Below are 12,449 nucleotides of genomic sequence, written 5' to 3'. Positions count from 1 at the left end.
CCCCCCGCCCCCCGTCCGCCCCGCGCCCCGGCTGCGGCGCCCCCTGGCGGTCGGAGGGCGCAGCAGCGAAACGCGCAGGAACGGGCGGCTGCCCGCCGCCCCGGCGCTCGCCGCAACTCCCCGGGCAAAGGCTTCAGCCCCGCTGCCCGGTCCCGGCGGGATGCCCGGTGAAAAACGTCCTCCGCCGCACCACGACCCTCTTCCCCAGCCAGGACAAACCGCCAAGGAAGGGGGTAACAAATATACTTTTAATAGAAAACGATCAGTTTGGCAATAAACGTTAAAGAGAATTATGTACACGAACAGGGATAAGCTAGAAACGGAATAAAAGGGATTTGTTTCTTGACCCGAGGTGAACGAGCACAAGCCCCTCCTGGTGCTGTGCCCGCTCACCCAAAGGCGGGGAGGCCTCCTCCAGCCCCCCCCAAACTCACCGGACAAAAAAACCCCAAAAGTTTACAGGCTGAAAAGTTCCAGGTTAGGTCTCGCAGCAAGATTTCTTTCACCGCCTGAGAAGAAAATGTGCTTCGTCTTTCCGTGCATGTAAGGACGGTGCAAAGGCTTGAGTGAACGTACATACAGCAGGTGGGTCAGCCCTCTTCTTAGTATTTAGCTGATCAGGATTAAAATTTTTATGCTGAAGATTAAAAATTCATTGCTTTTCACAGATGTTAATACACAGTATTTTTGCAATTTATTCTTATTACATTTGGGCATATAAATAGAGTCAGAACAAGCATAACTTTTGAGCAAACTCATTATTTACATATCTCAACCTTAAATGATACCTATTTCAATTTGCTGAAACTCCTGTCTAATATGAACAGATTTAAAGCTTCTGAATGAATATTTGTGCTAATAGGCCTAAGTCAGAATCTTTTGCAGCCCAGCCCTGGACACCTTTAACATAATACTCACTGTAAAATAATCAGTAAAAAAACCTGAAAATGGTCAAATCAAAACATAAGCTTGTCATTTTCATGCCACAAACAAACGTATATCTAATTCAGTAGTCAGAAATGCAGCACTAATGTTATAGCAGGAAGCTTTAACACAAAAGAGTAATCAGAAAGCAGGGCCATTTACTTTAAAGAGGCATAATCAAACACTGCTGCTCCCCAAAAAAATTTCTGCAGACAAATACCAAAATAAATAGGTGTTTCCCTATGCTAAAAAAGGTATTGGCCTAGATTACCTGAAAGTCCAGATTCTAAACAGAAAACTACAAGTTGAAAATATTACTAAATTTAGCTTAAATAGAAATTTTTACAGATTATCAGCGTTTAAGCTGACTATTTGGAATGACACTTCCTCTCACTGTGCAAAATTCATATGAGATTGAAAACAAAAGCATTCGCTAGCTTGCTACTTTATCCAGTAACAGGATTCATCTGTATTTGTCTTTTCACCTATGTGGCTGGATGCCCACAGAAAAAAATACAAAATGCTATTCTGCCTTCATACGTAGATCTTCATGTGGGAGTCAACTCAAAGCACTGTTTTTTATTTCACTGTCACTTGTGGTATACAGGATTTAAACAGGAATGGCTACTGTGGTTTCACTGGGGCAATTTCACAAACACACCAAAAAAGTTAACGTAAACAGCTCTGCTGAATCAAAGACTGTATACGGTTGGGTTGTAGTATTACGCAGCAGGAGCAGAACTCTTCTGCAGTTAAGATCCCGTTTACATGCAAATGTATCTGTTTTATTACCAGACAAATGGCAGAAATTAATGTCTTATTAGAAGTTGTCTTATGCAATCCTGCAAGGAGCTAGAAAAAAAAAATAGTTGCCTTTTAAGTTTTACATATACTAGAGCAAACATTTGATACTGCAGGTTGGTTACCAATATATACAACTTTCCCCTCATGAGATGAACTGTTAAATAATGAAAAAGCATCAGAATGAAAGCACATGTATGAGCTACACTAGGATTAGGCTGCTGGGAACTCACAAACAGGTGAGACTAACAATTTTGTTTCTTCCTATTTTTTGATTAATAACATTTGTAGCAACAGGATTTTTTTGTTGTTGGTTTTGCTTAGCTGTTTTGCACTATAATCATCAAATGAAATTAATCACAATCACAACAAATAATGTATAGCAAGGCAAGGATTAGGACAACAAAGTGGCATGTTTCACCAACATTCTCCAGAAGCAGCTACTTGGTTCAACATTCTGAATTTGAACAACAGAATACAGGGATTTCTTTATTTAGAGCTTTCTTAAAAAAATGGGAACATCACAAAATGAGCAGTTCTTGTTAGCTATAGTCATACTGGATATATATATATATATATATATATGGTTCTGCTGAAAGGAATTCTCTTTGTTCTCACTGGAAAGAACAAAGGCAGCTTTGTAAATATTTATGAAGGAGGCTGAGAAGGGCATCATCTAACTAAACCAAATAAATCATCCACTGACACTTGCATCCTATTCTTCACATTTGTAACAGGCAGACACAGTATTTAAATAAACTGAACCAATACAACTGGCAGTCTGGGACCTTGCTCTTCCTTTCCCAAAATGACTGGATTTAAGGCTCCTTTCAAGCATTCCAACAGGTAAGAATTTCAATGAAAGTTTAAACCTGTCTGCACAGTCAGACATTAAAGGAATACAGTCCAGAAAGCTTTAGTGTAACTACTGCGTTGAATTCTACAGCCATCATGGTACTTCAGAACCAAAAAACAGAATAAGTTCATGGCAAAAGATAAAAGTAAAGAAATAGACACAAAGGTCTGTGAAAACATCTCCCATTTTGCTGTAGGTGTCCATGGAGCGACTAATGACTTCTGCAGGGATTCCAGACAGTAAAAGAGCAGCAGTTAATACTGTCGTTTTCACCTTCTTCTCACACTAAAAGAAAAAAAAAACAAAAACCACACACAAACAGTATTACATTAGTTCTTCTGCTATAGTCCAATTCTGCTTTATATTTCACAAATGTTGTGACGGTTTCACACACAGCCAGGCACATTCCAAATTCATCGGTAAGATTAGCAGCTTTGGATTGATTCTCTCCAGACACGCTCCAGGATTCACAATGCTTATCCTAACTACAGATTCATGTTGTGATGGATCCAATGGAGCTGAGCGAGAAGCTAGTTAACAGCAGGTAAAATTCATCACAGGTATTATGCCTGCTTCATGCTGGCACTCCAAGCAGGCTGTAAAGTGGGGCTATGCAGCAGCTTCTGCATGAGCAGGAAGAGTCCCAGACAAGGGCAGCCTGGGTGTAAGAAGCCAAGCCAGGCATCTCCACTGGCAGAACAGGATTAATCTCTTCACACTACTTGGCAAAAAATAGTTACTTTTCTAACATATAAAAATGATTTAGAATTGAAAACCAACTGTTTCTTTCTATTTTAGCATGACTCCCTTCGGCAATTTTATCCTCTCCAACTCAGAAATGCCCAAAAGCCCTTTTGAAAGCTGTGCTCCTGTCCTTAAGATAAGGAATCCTGAGGATGCAAAGTCTGACAGGCAGGAAAAGATGATAGTGGCTGAAAGTTTTGGCAATTTGATACTTGCTGAACATCTTAATTTAATCCAATCTAAATTAAGCTTTCAAGAATCTTACTAGGTTTCATGAGAGAAAAATGAAGGATAACAAGCTGATTGACCTCACCTGGGTGTAAGCGCAGTAAAAGCAAGCTGTGGAAAGGCACCACCTCTTTAAATTTTGAAACTGAAGAGCTGATTTTAAAGACAGTGGAAACAAGATCAAAAAGATCTAGCAGATGAGCTAGTGCAAGTCTAAGGCTAATTCTACTGTTCTGTGTTGTGACACGTCAGCTTAGAATGACTACTATGAAGTTTAGTTTTCAATGATATACTTAACTACAAAAGAACTGCTGATTTATTCTGATTTGCTACAGGTAATCTATTATTCCTTTAAAATGCAAATTTTCCCTTTCAACTATGGCTTGAGCATCATTCAGTCCTGCTTTGCACTGTAGACCTGACAAAATCATCAACCAAATACTTCAGCACAATTAACTGGTGTAAATATATAAAGCAAGTATATAGCAAATCTTGCTAATAAGCAGCAAGTTTCACACACAAATAAATGTCTCATTTCAAGCTGCCATTCAAACAGATACTAGCAATGGAATCTAGAGCCCTTAAAACCCAAGGACTGTCTCATTTTTTAACGAACACCCTCCCAAATTTCATCCAGGTATCACATGCAAAGAGCTGCTGACAGAGCAAACAGTAACCACAGAACAGTATGGTCTAGGAGAAAAGCAAAAATTTCCTGAAGACATGAAAGAACTACCTGGCTTTCCTGGTCCGATGCTTTCAATTAGGCTACAGCTAAACAAGCTGCTAGTCCACGTTTTCACAGCAACTTTTAAAAAAGATTTGGACTAAATCTGGGAAGATTAAAAGCTAGTATAAACTATCAGCATTTAGAAACTCTCAATTCTACAGTTTAAAACAAGGGAAGAATACTTCACATGCATTGGTCCTAAAACAATACAATCTAAGCACAAGTTTAAATTTAAAACATTTCAAATTAATTATGAAAAAAATATTTTACCTTTGGAAAGTACTTGGACAGTCCCATGTAAGCAAGTTGCAGAGTAAGAAACGGTGCAAATATTGACTAAAGGAACAGAAAAGAATATACAAAAATTAACTTGGTCAGAAGTAATAGCTAATAAAACACAGTAATTTAATGCTTTCCAAGTCATAAAAGAAAGTTACATAGGTAAAAAAATAATTTTTGGACAATAGCAACAGTATTCTTGAATACTACAAACCTAAGTAGACAAGTTACATGTCAAAAATGAGGTTCTGCTTTATTTTCTTTGAGCCTAAAAACCTGAAAACCTGAAGCGTACAGCAGCATGTAAAAATGAGCCCAGTGATCCAGGAGGTGGCAGGCTGTACCAGCCACACACCTCTGTATGATGTACTGGCAGACACCAGGAATATTGAGGAACTACTTTTCTCAGAAGACTGATAAATGAGTAGGATCTGCTTCTCTTGGACAACTATTATTGTTCTTACTCTATTATTCTTTTGTAGATTCCAAACTAGAAGAGCAGTTGACTCATGCTCACAAAGATGGGAATAAACTTGCAGGGGACTGAAGCTGCAACAGCTATTCTAGTGCTTCTGCTCCTCAAACACTACAGGCCAAACGCATGCTACTCTCAGCTGTTAACACAGTGGCTGTGTTAGGTAATGCAGATTCATCTTAAAGAATTTAGAGATTTTTTTAGGTTTTATACAGTTGTTGGAAATGTAGAGTGCCTGAAGTTCCAAACTCAGTCGCTACTGATGGACTTCAGCCCTAGATAAAGGATACTTTACAGTAAGTTTGCAGTAAACTAGCAAAACAGAATAGGATTGTTTGTTTCCCTGAACTCACCAAGTACTTGCACACAAAAGCCCTGACTGCGATGGCAAGCAGAGCACATCCCACCAATCTAAAAATGCGGAAAGAGTCAAACTCCTCCACTGCATTCCCATTCTCTTGGCTTGGCTTCTCATTCATCAGCTGGTTCCTCAGCTTCAGAGCTTCATCAAATCTGGATAAGTACTGGTCTAATCCATGTCTAGGTGGCCGTGGTGCAGCTTCAGATGGCAGTTCCCCTCTATTACGGTGACGGAGCTCACTTGTACCCTCATTGACAAGCTCTGGAGTTTTACTGTACAAGTCCTTATCCCCTTTGAGGTCTAACATGCTGCCTGCATGGTCAGCCGTGCCTGCCATATTACAGACAGAATCACCAAGCACAATTCGCTTGGAAACTGAAGGAATGGGAAGCGAGTTTGATTTATCTTGTTCGTGCTGAAGCTTTGATTCTGTGTGACTTTCGTCATCTAAAGAAGAGAAACAAAAATACAGAGTTATGCACACCAGGTAAATGGAACACCATTCGAGCCATACTGGATTGGGGTCCTGGGTTGATGCCTCCACTTCCAAAGTGAAAAGACAGATTTATGATTAATAAATGTGCCAATTATTAATCACAAAGCCATCTGACATACCTGAATACAAGCAATCCCATTTTAAAAAGAAACAGGCTCAGCTCATACACAACCTACTTGTATATCAAAGGAAACATTTACACTCAGACTTTGGTTACACAACAGATGATGGTAACAAAAAGGGAAGAGCACAGCATGGCCTAGACTGAAAACGCTCATCAGCTTCACCAAAATTACATTTTTACACAGCTGGACTCAGCACACTCCTGGATCCCCTCCATCAGCCTACAAAGAACCCTACATGTACCTGCCTTGCATTGCAGGGCACTCTTCAGAAACGGCACAGACACGAGACAGAAAGCTGTGCAACACTGGTTGGAAGTTGAAGCTGTCAGTCAGCAATAGAGAAATTAAAACATCAGACTTCCTTAAGCAACAATGTTGCATGCCCAAGAGGAAAGTTGTTCCAAATACATGAAGCAACATGAAAAAAGGACAAATATTTACAGAAAGTGCATCACATGGAAGGAGCATTAAAGACTGACAAATGAGCAGGCAATAGAAGGAGTGTACTTTGGCTTGTTCTTCTCTATTGTCAGAGGCAAAGCAGTGTTAACCTGCTCTGTATTAAACCTGAAGACCCCATCTTACAGCAAGAGATGATCCTAGAGAAAAAAAATCAAACTGAGAGGTGTGCAGAACAGGTCTGGTCCTACCAGAGAGGAAGAACCAATGCTTAAAGAGTATTTTTCAGCATTAAAGCATATTGATTCACAGCATATGGGCACCCTTGTAAACTGAAATCGGAGAGCTCTTTCCTGACAAGACAGTCAGCCTCCTCAAAGTATGTACAGAAATATAAATGACCTACCTATGAATCTGCAAGAAAATTCTGCATGTCAACCACAAGCAACCAATGACTGGTTATTATCCAAATGCGAGAAAACTTCAATATGAAAACACAACTATGAAAGTAGTTACTGTATGAAAATGTAGGGGAGGCTCATCGTTTCTTCAACCAAGAAAAACTACTTGAAGGGAAACGACAGCTTGTCTCCTCGCTATGGATGAACAGTAACAGCCCCAAGACCCGATCTCGGCACATTTCTGGTGACACACGTATTCTATCCGCGGGTCTCTCGAGGACCAGAGAAGGTCGTGCTTGACTTAAAGCATCGCTGAAACGAAAGATCGCACCGAGAGGCCAAACAGCAGCCGCTGGGAGCCAGCCACTGTCCCGTGAGAAGACTGCGGGGGGGAGCGGTTACGGCAGAAGGAGGCCGCAGCCCGTCCTCACCGCCAGCCCCGCGGCCGGGACCCCTCACACCACCGCCGCCGCAGCCCCGCCGCCACCCGGCTCACCCTTGCCCACCGCGGGCCGGTGGAAACCCATGATGCGGTTGATCCGCTCCTCCGAGTTCATCAGCAGCTTCCTCCGCCGCAGCTCGGCTCGGCGCTGGGAGGCCGAGAGGCCGGCAGGGGCCCCCGGGGGCGCGGGCACTGCTCCCGCCCCACCGCCGTCCTCCATCCCCGGCAGAAGAGGCCGCGGCGTTACCTCAGCGCCGCACAATGGGGCCGCCCCGCCTCAGCGCGCAGGCGCCAGCGCCGCCCGCCTCCGACCGCTGAAGCAAGCGCCGCCATCTCGCGTAAGGGCAGGAGGACGAGGAACCGCGCGGGGAGAGCCCTCGGCGGGGCGCGCTCTCTGGCCGGACGCCGCCCGCACTGAAGATGGCCGCTCCGGCCTCGGAAGTGACATCACGGCGCGAGAGGCGATGGCGTCAGCGCAGCGAGGAGGCGGGAAGGGAGCGATGGCCGCGGGGCGGCGCCGGCCCAGCGGGGCTGAGGTGGCGGCGGGGGTGGTGGGGGGAACGCTGCGCTGAGGGAAACCTGCCTGACAGCTGCAGCCAGGGTGAGGGGTTTTGCATGCCTATAGGAAAAGCAAACCAGCGGTGACGTGACTTCATGCTCTGAGGGCCGGTGCTGGCCAGCAACTTCCTTGGTTTGCTTAAAATTCTGATTTCGGTAAACCTGGCAAAGCCAGGAGGAAAATCTGCTTAGCGATGCTATGTAAAAACTGGTACAGGATAGTAGCATTCTCCTTATCATACAGAGAGATGTTTCTACAGAGTTTCTGTGTAGAAACTTAAAAGCATTAGAATAAGCAAACGTTCATGTTTCTAACCAAAGTAGTATTTGCCTCTCTAACTAGAAAAACAACAGTTAAAACTGACTGTACAAAAGGAGCAGAACATCAGAGGTGTTCACAAGGCTAAGTTCACAGAGATGTTTAATTTCCAGCACGCAACGTTTAAACTACAAAGTGCGAGCCCCCATTGTGCTCCTCAGGCAGAACAGATCAGCGCGCTGAGGGGGAGCGCAGTGCCAGGTTGTGAGATTTTCTGTTGGAAAAGCTTTGAGGGCTGCTGTGCAGCTGAATTTAGGAAGTTAATTTATCATCTTGGCACACTCCAAACGAGGGAAGAGAATATGCTGTTTATTAGAGTGCCAGGAAACAGACGGTTTTGTGTGGACATGAAACGAATACACAGCGTAGGGAAATGCCTTCTAGGTGCTGGTAGGCAGCACGGGTCAGCTTCCCGAATCGTATTCCCAGTGTAGTGTCACTGCACTGCTGTTAATATAGTGAGCAGCTGAAGGGATTGACTATTCATATTGAGGAAAAAACCAAGGGAAGAAGGACCTCTCAAGGATGCCAGAGTTACTGTAACAATATAAAACAAGGAGTGTCTTCGGTTCTTTCTAGCAAGATACAGTTGGCATAACATCCATATTTATGCACAATAATAAGTCCATCACACCTCTACTTGCATGACAAAAAGTGACACAACTGGGCTACAGTATTATTCCCTTAGCTGAACATTCACAGAGCTAACATGCATAGCAAAAGGACCTGAAAGCCAAACCACATGAAGACAGGGACATGGATACTTTCCATCAATACTTCAAACTAATTACCTTCAACATCCTTGACACTGAACAACTTGCACTCCTTAACTCACAGACTGCGCCACAGGCACTTCAATTAGAAGCAGGACTCAGCTTCAAGATCCTGTATTTGGAGTTCCAAAGACCAGTGCTAGGATGGCTGCCTGTTGAACGCCGAGCTACAGCTGGAGTGGTGAAATTCAGCAGCAGCGGGACAGATCGTTACATGTATTGAGGAAGAACTTTATGCCAACAAGTCCAATTAATATTTCTGTGATACTAAGTGATTTAGAGAATGATAGGATTCTGTATTCAAAAAACTGTTAAATACAGAGGTAAAAGTACCAAGCTCATGCATTAACTTATGTACGATGAACCAGCATGATGACAGCTCATAAAAAAAACTGGCAAGCATAAGATGGAATGACTATTACAAAAAAAGTGTTGAAAGACTAGGATGTTAAATGAAGATACCAGGTTACCTACAATAAAATGGATCACCATCTTGGGAACACTGCTGAAGGATAAATTCCAACCATAAATGTCAGCTGGCTCTTGAGACCACCTTCCAGCCAGATGGCAGGGTACCACATGGTGGGGTGCAGCACCACTGCGGGCTTACTGGAAGAACAAACCCCAAGGTAGGGCTGAGTAACAGGGCTGACTGACAGAGATGCTCTGGAGGGACAAAAAAAAAATGCCAGTGACAGAAGAAAAATTTGAGTCAGCTGGAACTAATTTTCTCAAATTCCCTCTCAGTTTTTATCACCTAAATACTACATTTTAGCTAAAAGCAGAATTTATCACTTTTGGTACATGGTATTTATCTCAATTGATCAAATACATTATTTATAAGAAAGGACTGATGGACTTGCATGAGTTCTTTCAATTAATTTTATTGAGTAGCCAAATCTGATAAATTAGCACAGATAAAATAAGCATTTGCATGTGTTACAAATTACTTTTTACAGGAATAAAACAGTGAAAATTACAAACTGTAAAAAGGAGGACAAGTAAATCCTGTCTCAAATTCAGAAGGGGGAAGATTTATAACTTCATACTGAAGATCAAATGTTTGAGTTCAGAAAACAAAGATTTAATATTACAATATTATACACTACTTTACAAAATTAAATTTACTATAAGGATTACATCCATAATAGTAAACAGAACCTTAAAATCACATTTAATGGTCCCTTACTTAACAGCCATTCTGCATCTTTGATTAAATTCTGTTAAGAAATTAATTCTAAAGAAAAGTGAATCATCTAGTTATTGCAACACAGTCTATGTGGACTTAGACTCAAATATATTAAATTAAAAACGATAATGAAAGCAAAGTAAAATGGATGGTAACAATGTTGGCTGAACACTAGTGTGTCAAATACAGAAATAGTTTAAAAAAAAAAGTCTTCAACTAGAAAAATAGAGTACATTTGCAGTGGTAGAGTTGTCGTGCTGAGATCTAAGTACCAGAGCCACTCTTGCCCGTTTTTGCAGTTCATCTTCAGTGTCCTCATTTTTCAATTGCGGGTAAAAACGACACATCATAGGTAGTTTGTGTGTTCATCTGTCCTGTATTGCCCTTACAGCAACACAAGGTGAACCAGCAGGCCTTTCCCCACTGTGAGGGAATAAACTAACGAAGTTCAATACAGAATTTCTTCCGAAGTGAAGAGAACTCCAAGAGAGTTCATCTGAGTCTCGTTTATAATGTTTTGCTCTGTAACACTTAGGGACTCTACTTCAAAGTTATTAATTGCCACAAAGACTGACATCTTTAGCCATTAGTCTGGTATACATAAAGCAATGAAGCTATCTCCAATATTGTATGTTTTTAAAAAAAATAAGGGATATAGTAGCAAAATACAGTCACAGTAAGAAACAGACTTTGGGTGGGCTGTTAGATGCAAGGATGCATTTCAACATCTGAGTGATAATATTCCCCAAACACGAGTTTTAAGTCATAACCTATGCAAGTGCATAGCTTCCATTTATGATTTAAAGAGACCCTTTCCGCTGGCAAAAAAAAAAAAATCAGACTGTCAAAACTTAAAAAACCTCTTCACTATGACTAGAAACCGTGCAATTCTCTGAAAATCTGTTCAAGTAAATATACTCCTGTTTGCTATGTAGACAGCAGACAGGGAAGCTTAAATTGGTTCTAATAGTCTTTTCATGCTATTTTAGACATTGTTCTGAACTTTAGCTTCTTGTGCTCAAGCGACAAGAACAACTTCCGCAAAGAAACTTCTCCCCTGAAGTAAGGCAACTCCTGACAATCACGTGCAGCTACAGCCTGAAATGGCAGCAAATGATTACCCTATGATGTCCTTTGACATTTGTATCACAAAATGTAAGTTAACTAGCCTAACCACAGTACATGTTTGACCACTTGTGTTTTACCTGTTCAAGTTACTTGCCTCAGAAAGTAGGTTTTGCAAGACCTTTAAGTTTACCACTATTAAACAAAAAAGCAAACCAAGATTTTTCTATATGAAACACTTCCATGGGCATTGGGATACAGTAATTAAATACTCTTTATGTTGGTAGCTTTCAGTGATAGCTTAATCTCCAAAACAGAACAATTACCAATACACTTTTACAAAATGATTTAAATATTTTTGTATATAAATTTTCACTTCAAGTTCAATGTCAACTTCCATTTGTAGCTCTGGCAGGGATCTGAGAGTATATTTAAAGCTTTTATTTGGTGCACACTGGCTTTGGACCTAGGCTCATTACACAGCTGCAGTAAAAAAAAAATATTTTTTTTTTTTAAACTTCAAGTGTGTCTCAAACCATAAACAAATCTTCAAACACAATATAATATTTTTGTCTTTGGAAAAATAGTTTCTTTTCCGATTTTAACATTGAAATATTCAATGTTGCCTTGAAACATTGTTTGAACTGCTGTCATACAAACTCACTTCAGAAACACACTAGATTTTAGGGGCCTAACATTCAGTTAATGTAAACAAGAGCCAAAAGTCTAAACATAAACCAAAAAATCTGAAATAACCTTCCTTGCCCTTCTCCTCCCACACCATTCACAAACTAAAATTAGAACTATTCCTCTTACTGAAGAAAAACAAAGCTTGCCATCTACCTAAGTCTACGTTTGCTGCTGACTCAGCCACTGACTTTTTAAGATGTCTCTCATATAGGGCCCACTCCTGCCCACTATTTTTTAAATTAGAATACTGACTTATTAAAAGCTTTAACAAATTCAGCCATCTTGTCTCGGTTAAGCTTACCTTTAGTCCTATTAGCCATAATCCAATCCAAGCACTGGATTCTACGCTTCATAAGTATTTGTTCGTTTCACAATGAACAGTTGTTTCATTGCTACTTTAAGCATTAAGTTGAACATTGAGATGTTCTGTCTGTAATCACTGGATGCACTTAGAAAGAATTTCCCTGCAAATCATGATCAGTATTGTGAGGTTTTATATCTAGCAGCAAAAAAAAAAAAAAAAAAATGCAAAGAGTTACAGAAATATACATTTTGAACAACAAAGAATTCTTTATTTTACAAAATGTATTTCAC

At 40.9% G+C, this 12,449-nt stretch overlaps 2 protein-coding genes and 1 long non-coding RNA gene across 5 annotated transcripts in view; 1 reads left to right on the top strand and 2 right to left on the bottom strand.

Annotated features, from left to right (window-relative positions):
- DDX46 (DEAD (Asp-Glu-Ala-Asp) box polypeptide 46) overlaps nucleotides 1–2,675 on the bottom strand; it is a 24,528-nt gene extending 21,853 nt beyond the window's left edge. The window contains exon 1 of the mRNA XM_010579194.1: nucleotides 2,629–2,675. Coding sequence (XP_010577496.1) covers nucleotides 2,629–2,675 — 47 coding nt within the window. The remainder of the gene's footprint in view (nucleotides 1–2,628) is intronic.
- On the bottom strand, nucleotides 1,032–7,503 carry CAMLG (calcium modulating ligand). 3 transcript variants are annotated; one of them, XM_010578859.1, is made up of 5 exons: nucleotides 7,316–7,503; nucleotides 5,391–5,845; nucleotides 4,554–4,619; nucleotides 3,639–3,698; nucleotides 2,321–2,866 (listed from the first exon to the last, which is right to left on the bottom strand). In XM_010578859.1, the coding sequence occupies exons 1-5, from the start codon at nucleotides 7,479–7,481 to the stop codon at nucleotides 2,675–2,677; spliced, it is 939 nt and encodes a 312-aa protein (XP_010577161.1). In that variant the 5' UTR covers nucleotides 7,482–7,503; the 3' UTR covers nucleotides 2,321–2,674. The 3 variants fall into 3 exon arrangements, with proteins under 3 accessions (XP_010577162.1, XP_010577161.1, XP_010577163.1); XM_010578861.1 differs by having other exon boundaries at nucleotides 2,829–2,866; nucleotides 3,639–3,706; XM_010578860.1 differs by lacking the exon at nucleotides 3,639–3,698 and having other exon boundaries at nucleotides 1,032–2,866.
- Nucleotides 7,504–7,768: 265 nt separating this feature from the next.
- On the top strand, nucleotides 7,769–12,381 carry LOC104838857. Its single transcript, XR_775115.1, has 2 exons — nucleotides 7,769–7,862; nucleotides 11,090–12,381. It is a non-coding gene; the product is annotated as an uncharacterized LOC104838857 (long non-coding RNA).
- Nucleotides 12,382–12,449: the final 68 nt, after the last annotated feature.

Source organism: Haliaeetus leucocephalus, unplaced genomic scaffold (assembly GCF_000737465.1).
Source record: "Haliaeetus leucocephalus isolate CR32 unplaced genomic scaffold, Haliaeetus_leucocephalus-4.0 Scaffold656, whole genome shotgun sequence".
Classification (NCBI taxonomy): Eukaryota; Metazoa; Chordata; class Aves; order Accipitriformes; family Accipitridae; genus Haliaeetus; species Haliaeetus leucocephalus.
This window is presented reverse-complemented; position numbering and strand designations above follow the sequence as displayed.